Source organism: Apostichopus japonicus, chromosome 12, assembly GCF_037975245.1.
Source record: "Apostichopus japonicus isolate 1M-3 chromosome 12, ASM3797524v1, whole genome shotgun sequence".
NCBI classification, from domain to species: domain Eukaryota; kingdom Metazoa; phylum Echinodermata; class Holothuroidea; order Aspidochirotida; family Stichopodidae; genus Apostichopus; species Apostichopus japonicus.
The window spans coordinates 18020479-18046086 of record NC_092572.1 but is presented as its reverse complement, the minus strand read 5'-3'; the positions used below and the strand labels follow the sequence as shown (position 1 = coordinate 18046086).

General features: G+C 37.9%; 3 protein-coding genes and 1 long non-coding RNA gene across 5 annotated transcripts in view; 3 read left to right on the top strand and 1 right to left on the bottom strand.

The window, feature by feature from the left end:
* The window catches only part of LOC139976768 (uncharacterized), a 267039-nt gene that overhangs the window by 85993 nt on the left and 155438 nt on the right, over positions 1-25608 (bottom strand). The gene's annotated exons all lie outside the window — the stretch shown is intronic.
* Positions 2485-10020, top strand: LOC139977847 (adenosine receptor A2a-like). Its single transcript, XM_071987533.1, has one exon. It carries the CDS (start codon positions 2801-2803, stop codon positions 3857-3859), a length of 1059 nt encoding a protein of 352 aa, XP_071843634.1. The 5' UTR covers positions 2485-2800; the 3' UTR covers positions 3860-10020.
* Positions 10444-14057, top strand: LOC139977493 (adenosine receptor A1-like). The gene has a single exon (XM_071986845.1). It carries the CDS (start codon positions 10592-10594, stop codon positions 11648-11650), a length of 1059 nt encoding a protein of 352 aa, XP_071842946.1. The 5' UTR covers positions 10444-10591; the 3' UTR covers positions 11651-14057.
* Positions 20691-25587, top strand: LOC139977454 (adenosine receptor A2a-like). 2 transcript variants are annotated; one of them, XM_071986795.1, is made up of 2 exons: positions 20691-22143; positions 25347-25587. In XM_071986795.1, the coding sequence occupies exon 1, from the start codon at positions 21083-21085 to the stop codon at positions 22139-22141; it is 1059 nt and encodes a 352-aa protein (XP_071842896.1). In that variant the 5' UTR covers positions 20691-21082; the 3' UTR covers positions 22142-22143; positions 25347-25587. The 2 variants fall into 2 exon arrangements, with proteins under 2 accessions (XP_071842896.1, XP_071842895.1); XM_071986794.1 differs by having other exon boundaries at positions 24307-25587.

Here is a 25608-nt window from a genome sequence, read left to right as displayed (position 1 = left end):
AGTGCTTGGAGTGTTACACATTGAGATGACTGGATTCAAGACGATCGGTGATTGGCTGGAAGATTCAGGCTGGGTAGAGGCAATTGTTCAGTCTGGAGTCACATCAATAGGAACTGCAGATTCATTTCTGAGGGCATCCCATGTTACTAGCACTAGACATGCACATCAGGTTACGGCTAGTTATTTGTACATACTGCTCAGGGAATCATACGACAACTACAAGGGGACACTAGATACAGAGGTACAACCAGAAGGATTTGACGACTGGTGTGTTCAAAAGACACAAGGGATACCACAATTTTTGGTACACAGTGTTTCAGTTGGAGCTTCTTGTCTTGACATATGTGCGAGCACAGCGTGTGGGAGATTTCGCTCTGTATACTGATTCCTTAACAAAAATTGCACCATGGTTCTTCAGCTTGGATCACACTACCTATGCTAGATGGATGTCAGTGCATGTACAGGACATGACCAGTCTAAGCAGAGCACATCCTGACATTGCTGCAGAATTCAATAAAGGCAATTTTAAAGTATGTACTGTAAGTCAAGACGGCCATTTTCAGCCATAGCCTTTGATCAGGCGCATGAGCAGAACAATGCGATGGTAAAGAGCGATGATAGAGCTATTGGTCTGACCCAAAGCCTGATGCTCTCAGACGATGGATGGTTGCCGGCCCAGAGGTAGTAAGGATGAACACAGGCGATCACTGTTGGGGTAAGGCTTTAGAAGTTTGCATGGAAATGCCATCCCCTGACAAGTGGGGGTGGACTGATCCGCCAAAATGAGAGACCGATATGGAATTCCCTACCAGAGGCAAATAAGTCATCGCGAGAACTTTTTCGTTGTGGCTGCACAAAAGGATGCAGAGGACGATGCAACTGCAGAAAAACAGCTTTGATTTGTGTCAGCCAACTGTGTGAAGTATGAAACGAGGTTGAGCAAGTATACCAAAGAACAGACAGAACAGTCTGGTATATATGTGTGTATTGATACATACATGGTGTCAAACGCCTACAGAGAAATTACGACCTTCCTTACCGGTTTCGAACCTCTGGTCATACAATCAGCGTCCATGGCCTAGTTGGTTAGGGTGTCCGCGTACAAAGCGGGAGGCCCGGGTTCGAATCCCGGTGGAGTTTTTTCACTGTTCTTGATTTTCCTTCTCATTACGATTTTCATTTATATATATATATATATATTGTTACGATCAACTCGAGCAAGGCCAGAATACACCTCCCCTTGGGTTCACAACTGAAATGACTAAACAATACACTGTAAAATTTAACTTTAAATATAACAATAAGTATTTATTTAATTGTGTGTTCAAGGTAATTAAAATCAAACAAAGATCATTTATCAATATCTAAGCAGTTTACACTAAAACAGATTTAATAAGTTACACTATAAATTACTCACGACCTGGTGTGTGCCGCGACGCGAGCTGCAACATAAGTCCAGTGGCAAAAAGTCCTGGCGATTATTCCAGCGTACAGGTTAATGGCGAAACATGTCGGCGGACGAATGTCCAATATTGAAGAAATCCAGCTCCCAACTTGATGACTTCCACCTCGGAGGTCAACTACTAATGAATGTCCAAGTTGTGCTTGCAGCTTGTTTATCCTTGGATTCCTGTCCTTGGGTAACTCAGAGGCCACAATAAGTAGTGGTGACTGGCACAGAACCGAAGACGGCTACACAACGATGGACGACTACGAAGCCGGTAAACTTGTGACAAATCCACTAATATAAAGACAGCTATAACTCTACTGTCAAACTAAGTGAGTATTTACTCACACTGGAATTGTAGAATTCACTTGAGCGAGATGTTACAAAACTCCTGGAGCCAAGATGGTTAAAAATTTTTGATCTCCAATTATCGGGTGCTTATATAGCATTTCCACAAGTCTAGAAAGATCTTGCAACGTCCATTCATTCTAGAAGCATCTAAAAGTAGCTCCAGCTCAGTTCAACCAATCCAAAAGGTCACTTCACCTTTCCAGGAAATCCTCACTTAGTGTTCTAAAACTAGCACAGAGGATGTCCCCTTGGTAGCACTCCAATGTTCTAGCATGTTCCAATGTGTACTGTGGTGAGATGATCTAAATTGTTCTCATATGTTCTAACTCTTCTAGAAGCTTCTCAACTTTTCCAAATATTCGACACACACCAGATATGCACACATACCAGGCATTTCTATACTATGATTCTTAGATTAATTTATAATATTCTAAAATATTGATTTATCATAACTATTTGTTGCAAAAATCATACAAATTACTGAGATTACTTAGGGGTCTGTAACAATATATATAAATAAATAAATATATATATACATATCCATCATCCTGATTATTGTCCGTCGCTTACTCTGCACAAACGTTTACATAATGAAGTAAGTTATTAATTTACCATAAAATGTTCATTTTGTTTTCAACATCGTTAAAAGGATTGGCGCCCACGTACAGGTCGTCACGTATCTTCGTTATAATATCGTCGACACGATAGACAACTGATCAGCAGCCAATTATAGAGCGTTAAAATTTTTGCTTCCAAAGCTTTGTGTTTAAGTGAGTCAAGAACATTCTTGTACAGGCCATACACTACTAGAGTATATGTTAAGTTACTTTCGTTGGAAAAGTGATGGTACATCACTTACCTTTTGGGAAAAAAGTGCAGGTATCTTACTTGCTTATATGTTTGTCGAAGATAATACTTATGTAAATGATAAACTCACATTCTGTTTGAAAAGAAATTGCTTTGTTGCATTTTGTTATCCAAGTTATTAAGAAGTTAGGAAGCATGATGAATTTCTCAAATAATACTTCGCATATGGAGGGTCAGTCTGTATCGCTGAGAGTGTCTATTACTGGAAGCATTACATACGTCGCTGTGTACATTCCCATAATACTGATGTGTGTGTTGGGCAATGCTTTGGTGCTGACGACATTTATTCGCTTCAAGAAAGTGCGCAATGTTAACAACTATTATATTTTTGCCTTATCGATAGCCGACTTTCTTACCGGATTGGTTGCAGTTCCATTGACGATATCAAATAGATTGATTATTAGTGAGACTACGTGCCACGCTAATTCGCGTTCTTATCTCTTTCTACCAGCGTATGTTTTGTGTGCCATTTCTATGTGCCTGTTGTTAGCGATAACCGTCGATCGATATATGGCAATATCGCGTCCATTGCGTTATCACGCCATGATGACACGACAGAAAACGATTAAAATAATCATCTTTTGGTTCGCGTTCGGTTTTTGTTTCGGTACGTTACCAGTTTGGAGTTTCGGTAGCGATCCATATCAATGGGTGTGTGGACTGGAACAGTACGATGCCCCAATACTAACAGTTCACGCGCTCGTTGGGTCATTCCTAATACCTACTTGGCTACTATTACTGATTATTGCGTATGTGAGAATCTTCTACATCGCTTACCTCAGAAAAGATTCTGTATCAAATAACAGGTCTCAGAGAGCTAAGTCTGTTCAGTGGAAAATGCGTATGCGCACAACAATAACCAGCGCCATTGTGCTTGGTACATTTACCATTTTTTGGTTACCACAAAGTTTTAAGAACGTTTTCGAAATTTATCTTGCGACGGATCTGAAATCACTCTTGGCTGTCCAAACTTTTTGTGAGATGTTAACTTTTATCAGCTCTTTCATGAATCCTATCATCTATGGATGGCGTAACCATCAATTTAGAACAGCCTACAAGCAAATACTGAGCGACTGTGGTTGTTTCCAAGGCAACAAACCCGAGCAGAATTCTGCCAGCCCTGATACAGATGAAACTGGAAGTATCAACATGACACGGTCCATGACATCAGTGAATGTTATTATTAGTGAATAAGAAATATATATGTTTACATGTGTACCCGGTAGGTTGATTCCGTCACATTAATTAATAACTCACCTATTAGCCTTCCTGCGGCAGATGTTCTTGTCGTTTGTCCAAACTTAATCAATTAACAGTTCTATTTTCATGCAATACTTGACAGATTTGTGACGTTTGAAAGATTCTCGACACACGCTCAAACAAGCTGTTTTAAATCTATTAAATAATCGGTTAACACTACTTACAAAATATAATTTACAGAAAATTTAACCAAACAAATTGTGACAGGACAAAAAAATAGGGCCTAGTTTACTTCATTTACAAAACTTCCTAGTTGCCGGAGAGATTATTTCCATTTGGACTTTTGTTGTGATGGAATAGTATTATAGTACAGTTTTTGTTTATCCAAGAAGTTCTGCAGCATGGTACATCAAATTTAGACTGCTTGTCGTCTTTCTGGACTTTCTAACAGTTTTACACATTTTCAATTATTTGACAGTAGCACATGTCATGGGCTTTAATGATATCGTCTGCTCCTCAGTCTTAAGGACTAACATTTACGATGGATCCATGTTGCCTTATATTCTTAGGCTTTAACTGTATATCAACGTAAATCCTGCATATGTTGTTGTCCACAGTGGCGGCGGAACCGGGGGGGGGGGGCTTGGGGGGGGCTCAGCCCCCCAATGAAAAAGTTGAGGGGGCAAATGCATGATAAGCCCCCCCAATATTTACCAAGGCTCCGAAACGTGCATCTGCCCATTTTTTTAATGCATACTTGTCGATCTGTCCGATGCACACGTATACTACATAGGTGTAATAATTAAATATGATAATTGATTGTCTGTATCATGCCTCATCGAATGTTAGTGTTTTAAATAAGATGGTAATAAGCTAAACGCTACACTCATGAACATTTGCGTTTACACTACGAGTACACGCAAGGCGTGGAACATGGCTTTATTTTTAAACGCAATCAATTATTAAACGAACAAAAACACAATATTAGCATTTCACCTGTACTGTATAGGGTACATGCATTCATGACATGATGACAGTGCTAGGTCATAGAAATTTGTTGGCAACTGCACATGGTTTTGGAATTACCCATTTGTTGACATTAAGAAATGCTTTCTGTTTTTTTCTTATGACATTTATTTAATTCAGGGCGTCGGAGCCGGTACGGGCAGGTCCGGCGAAGGCCGGACCAATATTCACGACGCAAAAAAAAAGTTAAAAAAAAGTAGGACTAAAATATGGGAAAACAAATTCTCGGAGGTATATGTTTCAATAATTTTCAATAATGATGACGGCAAGTAGGCTAAATGTGACTACTCTGGCATGGCAGGGGTCTTGTTTTCAAGCTCGGGAAGTGCCATTTCCTGCAATCTGGGAGGCATATTTTCAAAATTTTCTCCATTACGCTACGCGCCAACCATGGTGGCGCGTAGCGTAATTTGACCTACCAAACGTCCCCTGATAATTATGATAGTTGGCCACATTCTGAACCGCCGTACCAATCAAAAATAGCTTCCGACGCCCTTGTAATTATTGCATTTAATTGCAAGTAGTAATTTACTACACTCAAAAACGTCTCTGCGAGTACACGTCGAGTATACTCTCTTAAAACACCATCGAATATACAAATTACAATGCTTTTACAAATTTTTACGTGCAATCTGAGAAATTGCAGGCTTGAGACCCATGTTTTAGGGCTAGGTATTCGCAGCATGAAACACTCGGTAAGTGCCGTTTCCGGCCATCTAGGGGGTTTGAAAAACCCAAAATTTTCTTGTACGCTCCGCGCCAACCGATGGTGGCGCTCCGCTTAGATAGTCTCCACATATTAGCCCCCCCAATAATTTTTCCGTTCCGCCGCGCCTGGTTGTCCATAAATTAGATATTTATTTGTTATAGAGGAACACAAGGGAGTCACGTTTTTTACGTCTGAATTTGCTATCGAGTGGTGTGCTAAACTAAGTTGATCAGCCACTTTAACTAATGAGTCTTCGATTTATTTTTAAAAACTGATTATCGACTCTCCACCATTTAAAGGGTACTAAATTAAAACGTGAAAAGAGATTGCAAAATATTTGGTGTTTTTCTTATGATCGATGTAATGTCTAAATTAACTTTTATCTGCTTTGCTATAAAGATTCTAATCAACTTTTCGAAACTCAGTGTAAGAAAAAGTTAACAGATTGTAGTGGGAAGTTACAAATTCTACAAAATCTACAAATATGACTATTAAGATGCGTAATATCCTGTGACAAAAGGGCAATTCGCAACGGGAAGCTCTAAAATATACCTTTCAAAATGTGAGGCTATACAGGGCTAGTGAGAAAGCAATATGCAAGACAATTAATATTTCGATTCTTAAACATGGAATGTTCTAACTTGATAGAGTCTTATTTTCCTGTGACTCGAACTGGCTAATGGAAACGTAGCTTTAATATCCTTTTCGTTACTTCGTTTGTATCTGTTTCTGATGTAAAAATGTCATAGTTTCAAAACTACGGCCAAAGGGTTCTCAATAGGCCAATCCCCGGATGAGAGTTCCGTCCACACCCGCGAAAGCAATTGGCTCACAATAATATTTAGACTCGATCAAGTCTTGAGTTTTGAGCTTTGAAACGGCCTGAGATGTTGGAGTAGTCAGAAGTGTTTGCTGCTGGGCTAGGGATATTTTTGTCTAAGAATTTACCAATTTACTACCGAGAGCCCCCAACTTTATTTTACAAAGTCTATATATACACGTTTACACATTTTGCGCCAAAATGCCTCCTGGAAGACCAAAAGGTAGCCTAAGAAAGAAAAAAAAGATCAGGAGTCTGCGACACAACCCTGTGTAGGGCAGATCCTAGACTCCAGCCTAACGCACCAGCGGCTAGGTGAGTCGGACTTAGACACAGAAGGCAACAATTCGGTACGGGATGTAAACCTTACTATAGAACGATTGCGGAAAACCTTCCTTAAAGTACAGTCTTTACTGGATGATTTCAACATGGCTCTCCTAGACTTGCGAGAGTAAAATAAAAATCTACAAAAAAGGTGTGACAATTTCGAGGAAAAAGTGAACCAACCTGTCGATGAAAAAGATCTACATGCCGCCCAAATTAACAAACGAGAACGTTTCTCCAGGAGAAATAATTTACGTATCGTTGGATTGCAAACCACTCAGGGAGAGGACTGTATCGACATGGCGTCGAAGCTCTTTTCGAGGAAGTCGGAATTAGTTCTTGTTAGATTGAAAGGGCGCACATGGACGGCAAACTGGTAAGAGGAAGGGACAGACACCTCGTAGTGAAGGTCTCTTTTTACCAGGATAAGATTAACATTTTAAAGAAAGCTAGGCAGGCCCTATTAAATAAAGATTATTATATAATAGACGATTTTACTACGACCGACTTGAAAGAGAAGAGGCAGTGGGCCTCGCAAGTTCAAGAATTGTACCAGAACGGTGTGCGCTGAGATTATCTGGGTTTTTTTGGAGGGGCAGAGAAGGGAAGCCATATTTATTCAAGTAACTTTACATATGTATTGTATTACGCAATGGCCTCATGTCTTTGTCAGATGTTCATGCTTCCCTTGTCGATGTGAAGTATTTGTGTACAGTATTTGTATATTGCTACTTCGCCCATAAAGCAGTAACTTCAGCATCGGAAGGTTCGTTTTCATTTCCTTATGGATCCCTTTAAGAAGTATTCTCCCGGCGTGTTTTTCACCCCGGGAAGAGCGGGAACTTTTCACTTCTTGATTGATTGTTGTTTAGTATTTAATTGTTTGTATGTCTTATCTTGTACCATATCTTTAACTATATTTATCTTACACGTACGTGAGTCTCGTAGAAGCCAAGTAAATTTACTGTCCTCTCTGACACTTGTAGATTTATTATTGTGGAGACATTAATTGAAGATAGATCTTTTACTCTAGTTAATGTTTATGGTCCTAACACAGACGATCCACATTTTTTGGGTCTCTTGAGTTCGTCTCTTTTTGATTTTAACAATGATGCAATTGTATTTGGAGGGGATTTCAATTTCGTTTTCAATTTAGACCTCGACAAAATCGGTGGTAATCCTATGACTAATTAACGCGGGATAAGTGTATTGAGTTAATGTATGCTTTTGATTTGTGTGATTTTTGGAGGGAGAGAAACCCTCACCAGAAAAACTTAACTTGGAGTTCGAACGTTACCCCGGGAATAAGGTGTAGATTGGACTTTTTTTCTCATCTCTTGTCATATCTGTAACTTGGTAGCAACAAACAATCTCTCGCCCATTATTCAGTCCGATCACATGGCAGTAAATCTCACACTCAATTTGCATAATAATTAACGTGGTCCAGGTTTTCGGAAATTTAATAACTCTTTACTTCTCGATACTGAGTTCACTATTCAATATAGAGATATTATCTCGGATAGCCACGACATTCAGGATAGTAATCCGTCTGCGAAATGGGAACTAATTAAACACAAAATACGATTTTTTTTTACTATGAAATACAGCACAAGAAAAGCTATAGCCTGTGGACAGCAAGAAAGAGAACTCATGTAAGAGATTTGTAATTTAGAGCGTATTTACTGTAATTCCACTTTACCCGAAGACTTGAATAGATTGAAGGATGCTAGAGGTAAGCTTGACGCTATTTATGATAATAAGTTACAAGGCATTGTTATCCGTTTTAGGGCAAGATGGGTGGAGCAGGGTGAAAAAACACAAAGTACTTTTTAAACTTAGAAAACCGCAACAGGTCGGTAAATGTCATTCCTAAATTGCAAAATAGTTCTGGGGATAATATCACAGATAAAGTTAGCATTTTGGAGGAATTAAGCTTTTTTTACAAGGACTTATACAGTAGTCAGGATTGTAAGCCATCTCCTTTTTTTCCAGAACCTTTGCTGTTCTAATCCTCTTAGTAGTAAAGACGCCAAGGTTTGTGATGGCGAACTTTCAAAGGAGGAATGTAGTAATGCTTTATTTACTTTTAAAGATAATAAGAGCCCAGGGAGTGATGGTTTAACAGCCGAATTTTATAAGTTTTTTTGGCCATTTATATCCAATCTGGTTACGAATTTTTCTTACAATCATGGCACCTTGTCACACGAACAGTCTCGTGGTATCATCACTCTTACGCCCAAACCAAATAAAGATCTTGCGTTAGTTAAAAATTACCGTCCCATCAGTCTGCTTAAAGTAGACTATAAAAAGTTCGAAGGCCCTATTTTTTAGAATAAAACATGTCATCAGTAAATTAATCGGTCCGAATCAAACGGGGTTATTAAGGGTCGCTTCATAGGAAAAAATATTAGTTGTCTTTTAGATGCGATTGATTATACGGATACCATGTCGACTCCAGGGTTCTTAGTGTTTGTTGATTTTGAGAAAACGTTTGATAAGTTAGAATGGGAATTTGTGTTTAAAACTCTTAGTTTTTTCAAGTTCGGGAATGACTTTTCTCGCTGGATTCGTACTTTATATCTCACCTCTACTGCTTGCGTGTGTAACAATGGTTTTTCTTGCCATTCGTTCCCTATTTTCAGGTGTGTTAGACAGGGTTGCCCATTAAGCCCGTACATTTTTATTTTATGTGCCGAGGTTTTTGCATTAACAATTTTGAGTAGTCAAGTTATTAAAGGTATTACAATTGACAACAATGAAATTCGTATTCTACAGTATGCTGACGACACGACGCTTTTCATTGAGGGGAGTGAAGCCTCTTTGGTTGAAATAGTTAAAAAATTTTAAGCTTCTTGAAAGTACTTCAGGGCTCTCTAAATTTAAGTTTAACTTACAAATTGAATATCATCTATGTAAAAATAAGCTCAATCCTCCGATCTCCCTTCAAGAATTTAAAACTGCATTTAGTAAGAAGGATTTCATTTGCAATTAGCGCTCTTTTTGTAGGGTCTCATTTGCTTTCCTGTTTAGTATTTCTTCTCCGTAATGTTTTGCTTCTCAGTGTTGTGCAAGTCTCGATCGTTATATTTGAAAAGTATTATTGTACGTTTTGTCTCTGCAGCTGCACTGTATGTATTGATATTGTTATGTACTAATAAAACTAAAGATAAGAAAATATTAATTTGTTAGGCATTGTTTGAATTGTATTGTAATATTACAGAACTCACAAAATTATCATGTCTATTTGTATAAATGTCAAATGAGTCAATAAAAGAGATGAAAAGAATATGGCCTACTATCATATGATATATATATATATATATATATATATATATATATATATATATATATATATATATATATATATATATATATATATAAATATATATATATATATATATATATATATATATATATAGATATATATATTGTCCGTCGCTTACTCTGCACAAACGTTAACATAATGAAATAAGTTATTAATTTACCATAAAATATTCATTTTGTTTTCAACATCGTTAAAAGGATTGGCGCCCACGTACAGTTCGTTACATATCTTCGTTATAATATCGTCGACACGCGTCAGAACTTCTGCTCCTAAAGCTTTGTGTTTAAGTGAGTCAAGATCGTTCTTGTACAGGCCATACACTACTAGAGTATATGTTAAGTTACTTTCGTTGGAAAAGTGATGGTACATCACTTACCTTTGGCAGAAAAAAGTACGGGTAGTTTACGTGAATATATAGTTTTAAAGATACATATATAACACATATAAAACTCGCATTCTGTTTGAACAGAACTCATTGCTTGGTTGCATTTTGTTATCCAATTTATTAAGAAGTTCGGAAACATGATGAATTTCTCAAATAATACTTCGCATATGGAGGGTCAGTCTGTATCACTGAGAGTGTCTATTACTGGAAGCATTATATACGTCGCTGTGTACATTCCCATAATATTGTTGTGTGTGTTGGGCAATGCTTTGGTGATGACGACATTTATTCGCTTCAAGAAAGTACGCAATGTTAACAACTATTATATTTTTGCCTTATCGATAGCCGACTTTCTTACCGGATTGGTTGCCGTGCCATTGGCGATATCAAATAGATTGATTATTAGTGAGACTACGTGCCACGCTAATTCGCGTTCTTATCTCTTTCTACCAGCGTATGTTTTGTGTGCCATTTCTATGTGCCTGTTGTTAGCGATAACCGTCGATCGATATATCGCAATATCGCGTCCATTGCGATATCACGTCATCATGACACAACAGAAAACGATTAAAATCATCATCTTTTGGTTCGCATTCGGTTTTTGTTTCGGTACGTTACCAGTTTGGAGTTTCGGTAGCGATCCATACCAATGGGTGTGTGAACTGGAACAGTACGATGCCCCAATACTAACAGTTCACGCGCTCGTTGCAGCATTCCTAATACCTTTGTGGCTACTATTACTGATTATTGCGTATGCGAGAATCTTCCACATGGCTTTCCTCAGAAATGATACTGTATCAAATAACAGGTCTCAGAGAGCTAAGACTGTACAGTCGAAAATGCGCATGCGCACAACAATAACCAGCGCCATTGTTCTTGTAACTTTCACAATCTTTTGGCTACCGCAGAGTTTTAAGAACGTTTTCGAAATTTATCTTGCGACGGATCTGAAATCACTCTTGGCTGTCCAAACCTTTTGTGAGATGTTAACGTATATCAGCTCTTTCATGAATCCTATCATCTATGGATGGCGTAACCATCAATTTAGAACAGCCTACAAGCAAATACTGAACGACTGTGGTTGTTTCCAAGGCACCAAACCTGATCAGAACTCTGCCAGCCCAGATACAGATGAAACCGGAAGTATCAACATGACACGATCCATAACATCAGTGAATGTTAATATTAGTGAATAAGAAATATATATGTGTACATGTGTACCCGGTAGGTTGATTCCGTCTCATTAATTTATAACTCATGTATTAACTTTCCTGCGGCAGATGTTCTTGTCGTTTGTCCAAACGTAATTAATTTACAGTTTTATTTTCATGCAATACTTGACAGCTTTGTGAGGTTTTGACAAATTCTCGACCCAAACTCAAACAAGCTCCTTTAAATCTTTTAAATAATCGGTTAACACTACCTACGAAATATAATTTACAGAAAATTTAACCAAACAAATTGTCACAGGACAAAATAAAGTAGGGTCCATAGTTTACTTCATGTTACAAAACTTTCTAGCCAGTTGCCAGAGAGATTACTTCCATTTGGATTTTTGTTTGTGATGGAATAATGTTATAGTACAGTTTTTGTTTTTCCAAGAAGTTCTGCAGCACGGTACATTAAATTTAGACTGCTTGTCGTCTTTCTGGACTTTCTAACAGTTTTACACATTTTCAATTTTTTGACAGTAGCACATGTCATGGGCCTTAATGATATCGTCTGCTCCTCAGTCTTAAGGACTTACATTTACGATGGATCCATGTTGCCATATATTCGTAAAAACATATATCCTGCATATGTTGTTGTCCATGATCTTGATATTTATTTGTTAAGGAGGAACACGTCTTTGGGAGGCACGTTTTTTGTCTGTGTATTGGCTATCGGGAGGTGTACTAAACTAAGTCGATCAGCCACTTTAACTAATGACTCTTCAATTTTTTTCCTAATAATTAAGCAATTTTGGGGGAAAATAATTAAGCAAGAAAATAATTAAGCAGGTTTCTACTACTAAGTTTTTAGGTGTAAATATTGATTGTAAACTTAGCTGGCGCAACCATTTTTCAACTATATGCAGTATAATTGCACGGAATGTTGGCATATTATCTAAGTTGAAATATTATCTATCGGGAAACATACTCAGTACACTAGAACAGACCCTGATTGTCCCGCATTCACTTATTATTCCATAATTTGGTCTGGTACATACAACACCAACCTTGCAAATCTTATAATACTCCAAAAGGCAGCCATTCGCCACATAACACACGCAGCCCCACGTGAGCGCACCGGTCCCCTATTTAAGAAACTCAACTTACTAAAATTACACGATCTCATTAAAGTTAAGCTTGCATTATTTGCCTACAACACCTGGAATGGATTACTACCAGCTGCCTTTGACTATTTTTAACCAGTAACAGAGATGTACATAATCATAACACGAGGTATGCTTATCATGCCCACTATAATCTCTACAATACCACCATTGGACCTTTAAGCCTACAAAACCGTGCAACAAAAACATGGAATCTTCTAACGAACGATTTAAAGAATAAAAAGTCAGTCACATCCTTTAAGAAGTGGTTTTGTAAGGAAATAATAGCTAGTTACTGACTACTACCAAATTATACCTGTATGTAATTACTATATATATATGTATTGAACATTTAATTTTATTTATATTTATGTATATGTATTTATACACATATATATTTTTTCTTTTCTTTCTTCAGGGAGTCTTCCACATTGTTAAGCTTTTAAGCTTTATGGAAGACTTCCCTCCACTTTGAACTTTTGTGGCAAAACAAATAAATAAATAAATAAAAGGTACTTTTTTATCAAAACGGGAAAGGAAATTGCAAGTATTAAAGTCGAAATAACCTTTGTTATAATATGTATCCATTCATCACGATAGGGGAGAGGCATGCAGAATGCCAAAGATTCACATTGAGGTTTCGATGAGCCAAAATGCGCCGGACACCGTAGATGACTTATAGAATACAAAATATCTTACCCTAACCCCCGATATCTGTGATATATATATAATGATAATAACAAAACATTGTCATGTGTTGTTCTACACTAGATTAAACTATTCAGAGGCGACAATGAAGACTGACAATAGCTTCCTTGCATGTACTCAATGTGGGGCATCTACATGTCATGAAGTGTGTTCCATCCCTGTTACCCTTTTTGAAATATCATGTTTAGAAACTGTTCACACTTGACCTCTGCTGACATCAAATGACCTTTGAACTTTTCCCAATAAAGTATGGTTTTTAGCATATATGGTACATCCGCATTACAATATGATTCATAAAAGTTTCCGTCCTTGAACTCTCATATTGTGACCCCAGTAGACCTCCAATGACCTTTAAACTCCACAGAAAACAACTGGTTCTTGCAACTCAACATTGGACATCTATAAGACAAGTATGAGGTTCATCAAACTTGAGATATCATGTTTACAAGCTAGGCATCACAAACACACAGCCACATAAACATACATGTAAATGCCCTCAACCGGGTACCATATGTTGATACTATACAAGTGTGGAAATCTTCTTATCATGTTATTTTATACATATTTCAAAGCGGACTTTTTTGATTGTTAATAAAATATTTGGTAAATACCTGATTTATTTATCTTTTGTCATCATTCTACGATCAATTACCATTTTTTTCATTCAACCGTGGACATAACGGGAAAATTATATTATCCAATCGTGGACATACAAAAGTGTGTACTTTCCAAAGACCAACTGTGGATATAGAGGGAATTCTATCCAATAGTGGAGACATTATAGTAAGGAGTTTTCCCTCTCTAACTGGGGACATGTGTCCATAGCCTCTGTGTAACCTCAACACGTGACAGCTCAAATCACCACCCTAAAATTGCCGAATATAAACATTACGAACAGTTATCGCTTATGATCTATTGCCAATATGTGATATGCCACAATTCAACTGTGGACATAATGGCGATACCGGACTATCTTATCGTGGACAGGGTATAGTGTGAGTTTACACATATCAATTGTGGACACAAAGGGAATGCAATCCGATGTTGGACACACTGTAGTATGGAGTTTTCCCAACGCTAACCAGGGACATGTGTGCACAGAGGTCTCCATATATATGGAGACCTCTGTGCACACATGTCCCTGGTTAAATAATCCACATTACTGGCATATGCCAGTAATGTGGAATATTTGGTAGCCCAAATCACCACCTTACTGTAAAAGGCATATTTTCTGTGTATACAATATAAGTAAGAGATAATTGTTACATTAACATTACATTATTGGTAATTGATCATAATTGATGACTAATATAAGTCATCAATTACGATGATTTACCAATGTGTGATTTTCCACATTTCAACTGTGGACATAATGTGAACACGTACGTACTGTAATATCCAATCGTTGAAACGGAATCGTGTTAGTTTCATTATAACAATCCAATATTGGTTCGATAGTTCGACACACTATAGTATGGAGTTTTCCCAACTGTAACCAGGAACATGTGTGAACAGCCTCAATATGCCAGATATTTTTAACATGTGACAGCTCAAACCACCACCCTACTGTTAAAGCCATATTTTCTGTACATGTTAATAACAGAAAAGTGCCACATAACATCAAAATTAGTCATCACTAGTGATGAACGTGATTTTCAACATCTCAACTGTTGAAATTATCATGGGACTGACTACCGTAATATATATATCGAAACGAGGACACGGTAACCTATAGTGTGGAGGTTCCCTATGTCAACTGTGGACTTGACTGGATACTATTCAATTATGGACGTGCACATTTTAGCAGAGAGTTTTCCAAAATCTAAGCGGGAAGTATTTGCACAACCTCTGGACATGACAGGTATTTGTAAAACATGGCTGCCCAAAGCATATGAGAAACATGAAAGTATTACCTTGCTGAAAGGTCTATTTTCGTACATAAACGTAGCAGATTACCATTTATGTTTGTATGAGGCCTCAGCAATTTAATATTGCAGTATGATGACACAATCAGTGGCGGGGTTAAAGTGTACCAAATGTTAAGCCTAGTAGTAACTAAAACATCTCTTCAAAACTGGCTGATGGGTTTGAGCTTCACGATGTAGACCTGTACCGATGCAAAGAATAATGACATGCACAGCGTACTGCACAATGAACAATGTAAGAATTGTTGTTCCAATTCACATGTATTGTCATCGAATGCATCTCCTTAAAGTATTTATCATATCTACAGAGTAGACTTGACACATTGTGACGTCACATCTCACTTCTTCTTTGTATGTATTGTGAACAATGCAGAGGCTTTATAAAGAGTACTCTACAATGAATGATACATGACAACAATATATTTGGGCCAATACAGCCGATCTATAAGTTGGCAGAATGTGACTATTCTATATGAAAAATTCACAAGTATTTTCACAAAAAAAATCACAAAATTCACAATATTTAATATACAATCCACAACAAGTGTAGGCCTACCATCAACCATCAAGGAGTAGGAGACATGATTAGATTTCTGTCCAACTATGCAAACAAATACATGAACAAGCTCAGATATAATGTCCCTTTAATATCTAACAATATCACCAACAATCAGCTATGAATTTCAGATTGACAATCCATTGGCACGAGTCCAACTTTTATTTAAAATTGAAGTAATGGGATGAACTACCATGTGCTATGATGTTTAAGAGCGAGGTATATTAAACACATACTAAGGCTGTACTTGATCGCCACTTAATTAAACAAAATTGAAGTTTGCAACAAAAACCATAAAAGTTTAAACTTTGATAACTACCAAACATCCACATTCTTACACCGATTAGTAGCCCATGCATACACTCCTCACTGGTAAAACTTAAAAACAAACACAATACGAGGCATGCACAGCATATGCAACTAATAAAAGGCCATATCATAGGATTTTTCAACAGACTTGTACTGACAACAACGTTACTATAAACTTGAAAGGAAATCTAGACTCTAGTTGCCGAAAAAATAACAACTTGCTAGACTTTAAACACTTAACTTCATTTGAAAACATGAACTCGCAACTATAACAACTTCAATTAGAGTACAACACTCACCTCCATCAAGCCCCCCCCCCCCAAAAAAAAACCACGATGATGCAATCGCTTACAGATGGAAATTGAACAAAGTCCATATCATAGGGTTATTGAACAAACTATCTGTTAACTTGAAGGAAATGTAGAACAAGTTGACTGGTAAAATGTGTGAAGAAAAAAATATATACTAATAGATATATGATAAGCATTAATGAAGATGGACAAATTTGTGTTCAGATCAATTAGCCTCTGTAATGTAATGATGAATAATGTAATGAAGGGTGTAATGGTGGATTCTTCTCCCATACTGGACAAATCCTACCTCTCCCCCTTACCTTACTTTAGTAAGTAGAAAGAAAGTATTATTACCTTCATCAGGCTGTATTTGGATTTCATCCAGGCTCTTTCCAACTAAATATTGGAGGTTGCCATTCTCTATGTTGAAAAAGACTTTGGACACTTTTGCCACTTGCAACGTCTGATCAAGTAATCTGTAGTGTTCTCTGTGCGTCCTGGTGTCGTGTTCCATGAAACGAGCAATGATGTCAAGTCCATTGTCCTTTAAGTTCATTATTTGGCAAACTGTCGCAATGTGCTTGCGAATTAGGCTTGTCGGTGTAACATACCCAGGATGGATGACCCCATAATTCCTGGCATGTGTTCCAATATCACCAGGTCCTCTGATATGACCTTCACTGTGCAATGTTGCAACAATGTACGGATCTGTCCCCAAAAGACCAGCTTCTTTACTATGGTACAGTAGATCCGATGCTTCTGCCAACTCGTTTGTCATTAACACTGGAACAGCTCTAGATTGCTTTCCAACTATATTTAGCAGTTCAGCCGACTGTCTGGTTATCATCTCTGCTTTCATGAAACGTGCAACATCTTCCTCTTCACTTGCTTTAAAACATGTCTGAAGTTATATTGGTTAGGCCAAATTCGGGCAACATCTCCCTTCTTTGATGTAATTTCTTCTCTTTGGTGGTTTTGCACTTGGTGTTTCAGGGCGCTGTGGATACACATTGTACTACTGGCAGACATAGCATGCACACTGGATACACTGCAATATACATTGTACGGTTCAATCGCGGACCAACAATTCAAGTACGGAATAATTTAATGCGCCACTATTAGGTCCAAAATATACTGTTCCCGTGGTTTTAGTAATCGGAACGGTCAACGTTTCCCGAGGCGTCCACGATTGTCGGGTGTGTCATAAAATTTTCGACCGCGGTTGAGGGTAGTTGTCAACTTACACACACACACCTGCACGCAGCCACCCATCCGTCTGCATGACGAAAAAGGTTACGATTATCATCGAAACCAAATATTCATATTAATCCACTGTTTTAATGAGATTACAATAACTCTACCAAAGTATGGTCTTGTCACGTTATACAAACCAAAACAACATTGAATGACATCTTAAACCATTTTTTTCTTGAACAATTAAACCAAAATTATTCTTATTTGAGATCATTACAGTTTTATGTCTTTGGTATTGAGTTTTGTAAAACATCTGTGGAACCGACTACATGTGTGCTGGAGAAAACATGTCCAATCAATTTTCATTGATGAATATCTCATATTTAGAGGATCATTTCTGAAGAAAATATAAAAAAAAATAAAAATAAAAGAGATGTACCTACAATCTAGACTGATTGCAACTGATTTTGTCGGCCGATACGAATTATGTAAATGAATTTTGTGCCCGCCGTTACCTTGCATGATCTTGCATGGAATTTGTCAAAACAAGCTGAACCCGTTAAAGCTTGATTTCAACACACGGTTTGAGAGATTGGAGAACCAAGCTGCCAGGAAGGGAACATTCACCAAAAGACCGAAACGTGGCAAGTCAGAAATAAAGTGCAGGAGGTGCCAGGAGATGGGTCACTACGCCAGTGAATGTCCCAGTACTGTAGTGGTAAGCTCTAGTGCGTCAAACTAGAACCACCCAGCGACAGGACCCATATACTGGGTGAAAACAGGTTAGAGTTAGGCTCAATTTAAGAGACAGCATTGGTGGGAAACAGGCCGATTGTGGCGGTTAAATTGGCAGACGTATAGATAGAGGCTGTAAAAGATACAGGTTCTCAGGTCAGTATAATACCTGAGCAGACCTTTTAGAAGTATCTTGGGCACCTTCCATTGGAGCAGTTTAACTGGTTGAACCTAGGAGCTGTCAAAAATATAGTCATTCCTTATACCGGTTTCTTTCTATCAGATGTTCAAATCAGATGTTCAAGTCAGATGTTCAAGTCAGATGTTCAAGTCAGATGTTCAAGTTGGGGGCATTCTGGTAGTTAGATTAGCCAAACCAGGATCTACGTCAGTTGGAATGAATGTTCTTAAGCATTGCAGCTTAGAACAGCTAGCACAACTTTTGGAACTCCCTTCAACTCACCAGTCTCCTGTAAGAGCCAAAGTAGTCCAGGGTGTTGTGAAAGTAGCAGGAAGGGGAAAGGTCAGAATTCCAGCTAGATCTGCCATTGTATTGCCAGTGACAGGTCCCATTTGTTCAGCGGTTTCAGAGACTTCTCCAAATATACACAGGCAGTAGCCACCAGGAACCAAACCGCGGGTACAACAGCCAAAGTATGGTCAGAGAATGGTTCACCAAGTATGGAGTTCTGCAGCGACTGCACTCTGCACAAGGTAGGAATTTCGAATTATCACTGATTCGGTCCCTGTGTGGTATGTAGGAGGTCACAAAGATAAAACGGTTCCCAATATCACCCTGAAGGCAATGGCCAGGTGTAGAGGTTTGATCGTACTCTCCATGACCTGTTGAGGACTCGACCTGTTGAGGACTCTACTTGCAAACCACAAACGGAGATGGTCCGAACATCTGCCAGAAAGTGTTGTATGCATACAGTGCTGCTGAACACCCGTCGACTGGATTATCGCCTTTCTAAATTATGTCTGTTAGAGAACTGAAACTTCCAGCGGACTTCCTGCTCAATGTTAACTCCGATAATGACAGTCGCACTGATGAGGATGGTTTACATGAATATTTTACCAGTCACACTGAAACTGTAAGGATGGCATACCAGAAAGCAGTTATTGACCTGTTGTTATGGGCACACGTGTCAGGGAAGTAATATTCGCAGCTGCTAGTACTCTATGTATTGTTATGCGTTGGACTAACACCGCTGCTCGTTGTGCTGTTAAGATATTGTAAAGATGTCATTGCATGTACACCTTTTTGGCCTTCAGTTTGTTTTAGGTGACGTTAATACTATGCTTCTACGGTGTATGTTTGATGTATAGTCATTTTTCTAATATTTTCAATGTTACTTGTTTTCTTCTCTTTACAGTGTAAGAGGGATCTATTTAATTCTTACCCACTGCCGTCTTGATTTTGACCTATTATTTAACTAATATACATGGTGCCATCCAACCAGAGTGGTGAAACAAAAATCTTTGTAATTTCGTTAATTCTGTTTGATACATACTCACATACGCATATAACAGGCAGTGATGTAAGCGCACGAAATCAATTAAATATTAATTTATTCACTAGATATTAAACATAACATTATGATCATGATGCTTTCCGTGCACCTGAGATATATCACTTAGCAATTAAATATATTTGATAATTATAATAAACTAAATTACATGAGCTATTGTATTAAAATTGAAAAGGGATTGTTATTACTTGTGTCACGAATTGACCCCCCAAAAGTGCAATTAAATTCGATTAAATTCGATTAAACACACACAGCTAACCACGTGAATATATATAGATATATATATATATATATATATATATATATATATATATATATATATATATATATATATATATATATATTCACGTAGTTAAGCTTGGTGCGTTCAATCGAGTTGAGTTGCACTTTTTTGGGGGGTCAATTCGTGACACAAGAAATAACAATCCCTTTCCAATTTTAATACGATAGCTCATGTAACTTAGTTTATTATAATTATCAAATATATTTAATTGCTAAGTGATATATCTCAGATGCACGAAAGCATCATGATCATAATGTTATGTTTAATATCTAGTTATAACTTGTATAAAACCACTGGTGCCTGTTATTCTGCATAAAATATTCATTTTGTTCATAAGATACTAAAAGAAAAGGACATCTGGTAAAAGATGCAACACAGACGGTTATGAATATCGTCTGTGTTGCAGAGATAACTGATTGGTTGATTTAGACTAATGTCTATATAACCTTTCAGTTGAAGAAAACCCAATACTTTGAAATATAGCAGTGGGAAGTGACTTTCCTACAAAATTTTACGATAACTTGCTATATTGTGAAATTAAAGTGGTTTATACGTCAGTTGCAGATTACCAATAATAAGAAGTGAAGCACATTCACCCTCGTTGCGAGTAGGGCTTATTTTGGTCATACAAATTTTGGAGAAAAAGTGCGGGTAGCTTACGGTACTTGCTTATATGTTTGTCGAAGATAAAACTAAATTACATTTAGAACTCGCATTCTTTTTGAACATAAACTCCTTGGTTGCAATTTGTTATCCAAATTATTAAGAAGTTCGGAAACATGATGAATTTCTCAAATAATACTTCGCATATGGAGGGTCAGTCTGTATCACTGAGATTGCCTATTACTGGAAGCATTATATACGTCGCTGTGTACATTCCCGTAATATTGTTGTGTGTGTCGGGCAATGCTTTGGTGCTGACGACATTTATTCGCTTCAAGAAAGTACGCAAAGTCAACAACTATTATATTTTTGCCTTAGCGATAGTCGACTTTCTTACCGGATTGGTCGCCATGCCATTGGCGATATCAAATAGATTGATTATTAGTGAGACTACGTGCCACGCTAATTCGCGTTCTTATCTCTTTCTACCAGCGTTTGTTTTGTGTGCCACTTCTATGTGCATGTTGTTAGCGATAACCGTCGATCGATATATCGCAATATCTCGTCCGTTGCGATATCACGTCATCATGACACGACAGAAGACGACTAAAATCATCATCTTTTGTGTCGCATTCGGTTTTTGTTTCGGTACGTTACCAGTTTGGAGTTTCGGTAGCGATCCAAACCAATGGGTGTGTGAACTGGAACAGTACGATGCCCCGATACTAACAATTCACGCGCTCGTTGCAGCATTCGTAATACCTTTGTGGCTACTATTACTGATTATTGCGTATGTGAGAATCTTCTACATCGCTTACCTCAGAAAGGATGCTGTATCGAACAGCAGGTCTCAGAGGGCCAAGTCTGTTCAGTGGAAAATGCGCACGCGCACAACAATTACCAGCGCTTTTGTTCTTGGTTCTTTCACAATCTTTTGGTTACCACACAGTTTTAAGAATATTTTCGAAATTTATCTTGCGAAAGATCTGAAATCACTCTTGGCTGTTCAAACTTTTTGTGAGATGTTAACTTATATCAGCTCTTTCATGAATCCTATCATTTATGGATGGCGTAACCATCAATTTAGAATAGCCTACAAGCAAATACGGGAAGACTGTGGTTGTTTCCAAGGCAACAAGCCCGAACAGAACTCTGCCAGCCCTGATACAGATGAAACCGGAAGTATCAACCTGACACGATCCATGTCGTCAGTGAAAATCAATATCAGTGAATAAAAGTATGTCGTCCTCGTTTGTTTCCATTGTTATGAATATCAAAATACAAAAGGGTTGATATTCCTTATGAACAGCAGAATTCTTCATATGATTCTACAATAACAATTATTTCATTGTCACTCTGTTTTGTTAAATGTTCCTTGTTTACATTGTCTTGGTACATACACAGAAAGTCTCATATCTCATTTCGTTTCATTAGGTTCCGCATTATTCTCTCATCACATATAGTCCTGGCGAGAGGTGGTAGGAGAGGCGGAGGAGGGGGGGGGGGGGGTTCGGTAGATACGGGAACATAGAAAGTATGGGAACAGTGTATTATAATTGTATTTTAATGTTCATATTATATTTATAAATAAGGAAAACTGAAGACCTCAAAAAGGAGGACCGATGACAATTGCCCCCATGGAGCAGAACTTGGCTTTCTACGCCCCTGCGTACAATATGTTTACAGTAACAATCATCAGTAAACTGCTGTATGTGCTTCTCATATTATAGGCTGACGTGCGGCAAATCGCTGTATAACGGACGATCGAAGTTAGTTCTGATCGTAAATGGTTATGAATAGTAGTATCAAGTAGTATGTATAAGTATGTATAAGTAGTATGAACTCATGTTAACTAATTTTTATTAATTTTCACACTGCATGGTATCATTTATCTTACTTTAGTAAACACGTGATAGATTAATTTGAGTCCCATGTTGTCTTCACAGTGATCTCGATTTTATTTTATTATCAAATGCAAAATCACAAAACTCATTTATTATGACATAAATATTTACTACAATTTCTTTTCCGTAAGTTTGCCTTCAAACCTCTGGTTTGTTCATTCTATTAGTTCTAATAGTCAATGGGCTGACATTCCGATGAACAATGACAGGTTTCTTCTAATTTGAATGTCAAGTAGTTTGAACAGCATTCAACACGTAAACCTCAAATGGGCTTCACAGTACTCTATCAAGAAACAAGTTGATACTTTGTACTGGTAGTTACCTTATTCAGTTATCGACATGACTTCAAAATGAATCATGCTCTGCTTTTGGGTTTTTTTCTTTCAAAGTAGATGGAATTCATCAACGTCCTTGTGTAATAATATACAAATAATAAATGGTTATGAGTGCAATAGTGCAAATATTTCATGAGTTGAAAGATGGAATGTTCATTATTTGTTTTATACAACACCTTCAAATTTGGATATAATTGAATGTAAAATGCACTCATGCAACAAATTGTTTTGAACAGACAGGTTCCCTGCTCTCTTACCATTGAAAAAAGTGCTATCAAAAAAGTATAACACATGGTTCTATTTCATATAGTGCAATAGAGCGGATTTTGCATGCAATCGACGAAAAAATTGACCAATCAAATGGCCGGAATATAATTAGGTGTTGTATAACAACTTCTTACACATTGTACAAATTGGCTCGATGAGGTAGTGCCAAAGTCGACCTCTAAATGAGATATGAATCCTAGAACTTTATACACTCGAATGTCATGTCAACCATAAATTAGACAAACCCTCAATCAGTTTTCCTAAAATTGTATGGAAGACGCAAGTTAGTATACAAGGGTTATTGGTAATAGTACGGTATACGTCTGAGAGATGGGGAATCACTGACGTCACATTGAAATACCGAAAGTCGGAGGGATGTACGTCATTCTCTACTGCAAGAGTCTGCCTATTATATAGTTGGATGTCTACAAACCCTTCCACTATGCACTGTTAGAATATACAAGTGTGACTCGAGCCATGGGTCTTTGCTTGTATAGTTGATATAATATAGATAAGCCGCTTTAGGACTAGAAAATGAGGTAAGGAAACTTAGTGAGTTCCACGCACTTGATATCTAGTTAAAGATGGCTGGATCATGACACCCACTGCGACACAAGTAGAGACATCACCTAATATATGTACATTCGGGACCAGCCTACATGAAAACACCACAGAACTGACACAATATACCACTTGATAGTATAGCTCTTATTCACATTGTCTTGAGCATAGGCGGAACCACCATTTTGGAATGGGCGAGTGGGGAGGGATACTGACCTTTTAGGAGTATTTTGGGCACCTTCCATTGGACCAGTTTAACTGGTTAAACCTTGGAGCTGTCAGCAGTACGAAAATTTCTTATACCGGTTTCCTTCTGTCAGATGTTCAAGTCAGATGTTCAAGTCAGATGTTCAAGTTGGGGGCATTCTGGTAGTTAGATTAGCCAAACCAGGATCTACGTCAACTGGAATGAATGTTCTTAACCATTGCACCCAGAACAGTTAGCACAACTTTTGGAAGATCCTTCAAATCACCCATCTCCTGTAAGAGTCAAAGTAGTCCAGGGTGTTGTGAAAGTAGCAGGAAGTGGAAAGGTCAGAATTCCAGCTAGATCTGCCATTGTAATGCCAGTGACAGGTCCCGTTTGTTCAGAGGCTTCAGAGACTTCTCAAAATATACCCAGGCAGTAGCCACCAGGAACCAAACCGAGGATACAAAAGCCAAAGTATTGGTCAGAGAATGGTTCACCAAGTATGGAGTTGCGCAGCGAGTGCACTCTGCACAAGGTAGGAATTTCGAATCATCACTGATTCGGTCCCTATGTAGTATGTAGGAGGTAACAAAGATAAAAAGTTTCCCATATCACCCTGAAGGAAATGGCCAAGTGGAGAGGTTCGATCGTCCTCTCCATGACCTGTTGCGGACTCTAACTGTACACTACAAACGGAAATGGTCCGAACATCTGCCAGAAAGTGTTGTATGCTTACAATGCTGCTGAAAACCCGTCGACTGGATTATCGCTTTTCTAAATTATGTCTGTCAGAGAACCGAAACTTCCAGCGGACTTCCTGCTCGATGTTAACTACTCCGATAATGACAGTCGCACTGATGAGGATGGTTTACATGAATAGTTTACCAGTCACACTGAAACTGTAAGGATGGCATACCAGAAAGCAGTTATTGACCTGTTGTTATGGGCACACGTGTCAGGGAAGTAATATTCGCAGCTGTTAGTACTCTATGTATTGTTATGCGTTGGACTAACATCGCTGCTCGTTGTGCTGTAAAGATATCGTAAAGATGTCATTGCATGTACACCTTTTTGGCCTTCAGTCGGTTTTAGGTGACGTTAGTACTATGCTTCTACGGTGTATGTTTGATGTATAGTCATTTTTCTAATATTTTCACTTTGACTTGTTTTCTTCTCTTTACAGTGTCAGAGGGATCCATTTAATTCTTACCCACTGCCGTCTTGATTTTGACCTATTATTTAATTAATATACATGGTGCCACCCAACCAGAGTGGTGAAACAAAAATCTTTGTAATTTCGTTAATTCTGTTTGATACATACTCACATACGCGTATAACAGGCAGTGATGTAAACGCACGAAATCAATTAAATATTAATTTATTCACTAGATATTATACATAACATTATGATCAGGATGCTTTTCGTGCACCTGAGATATATCACT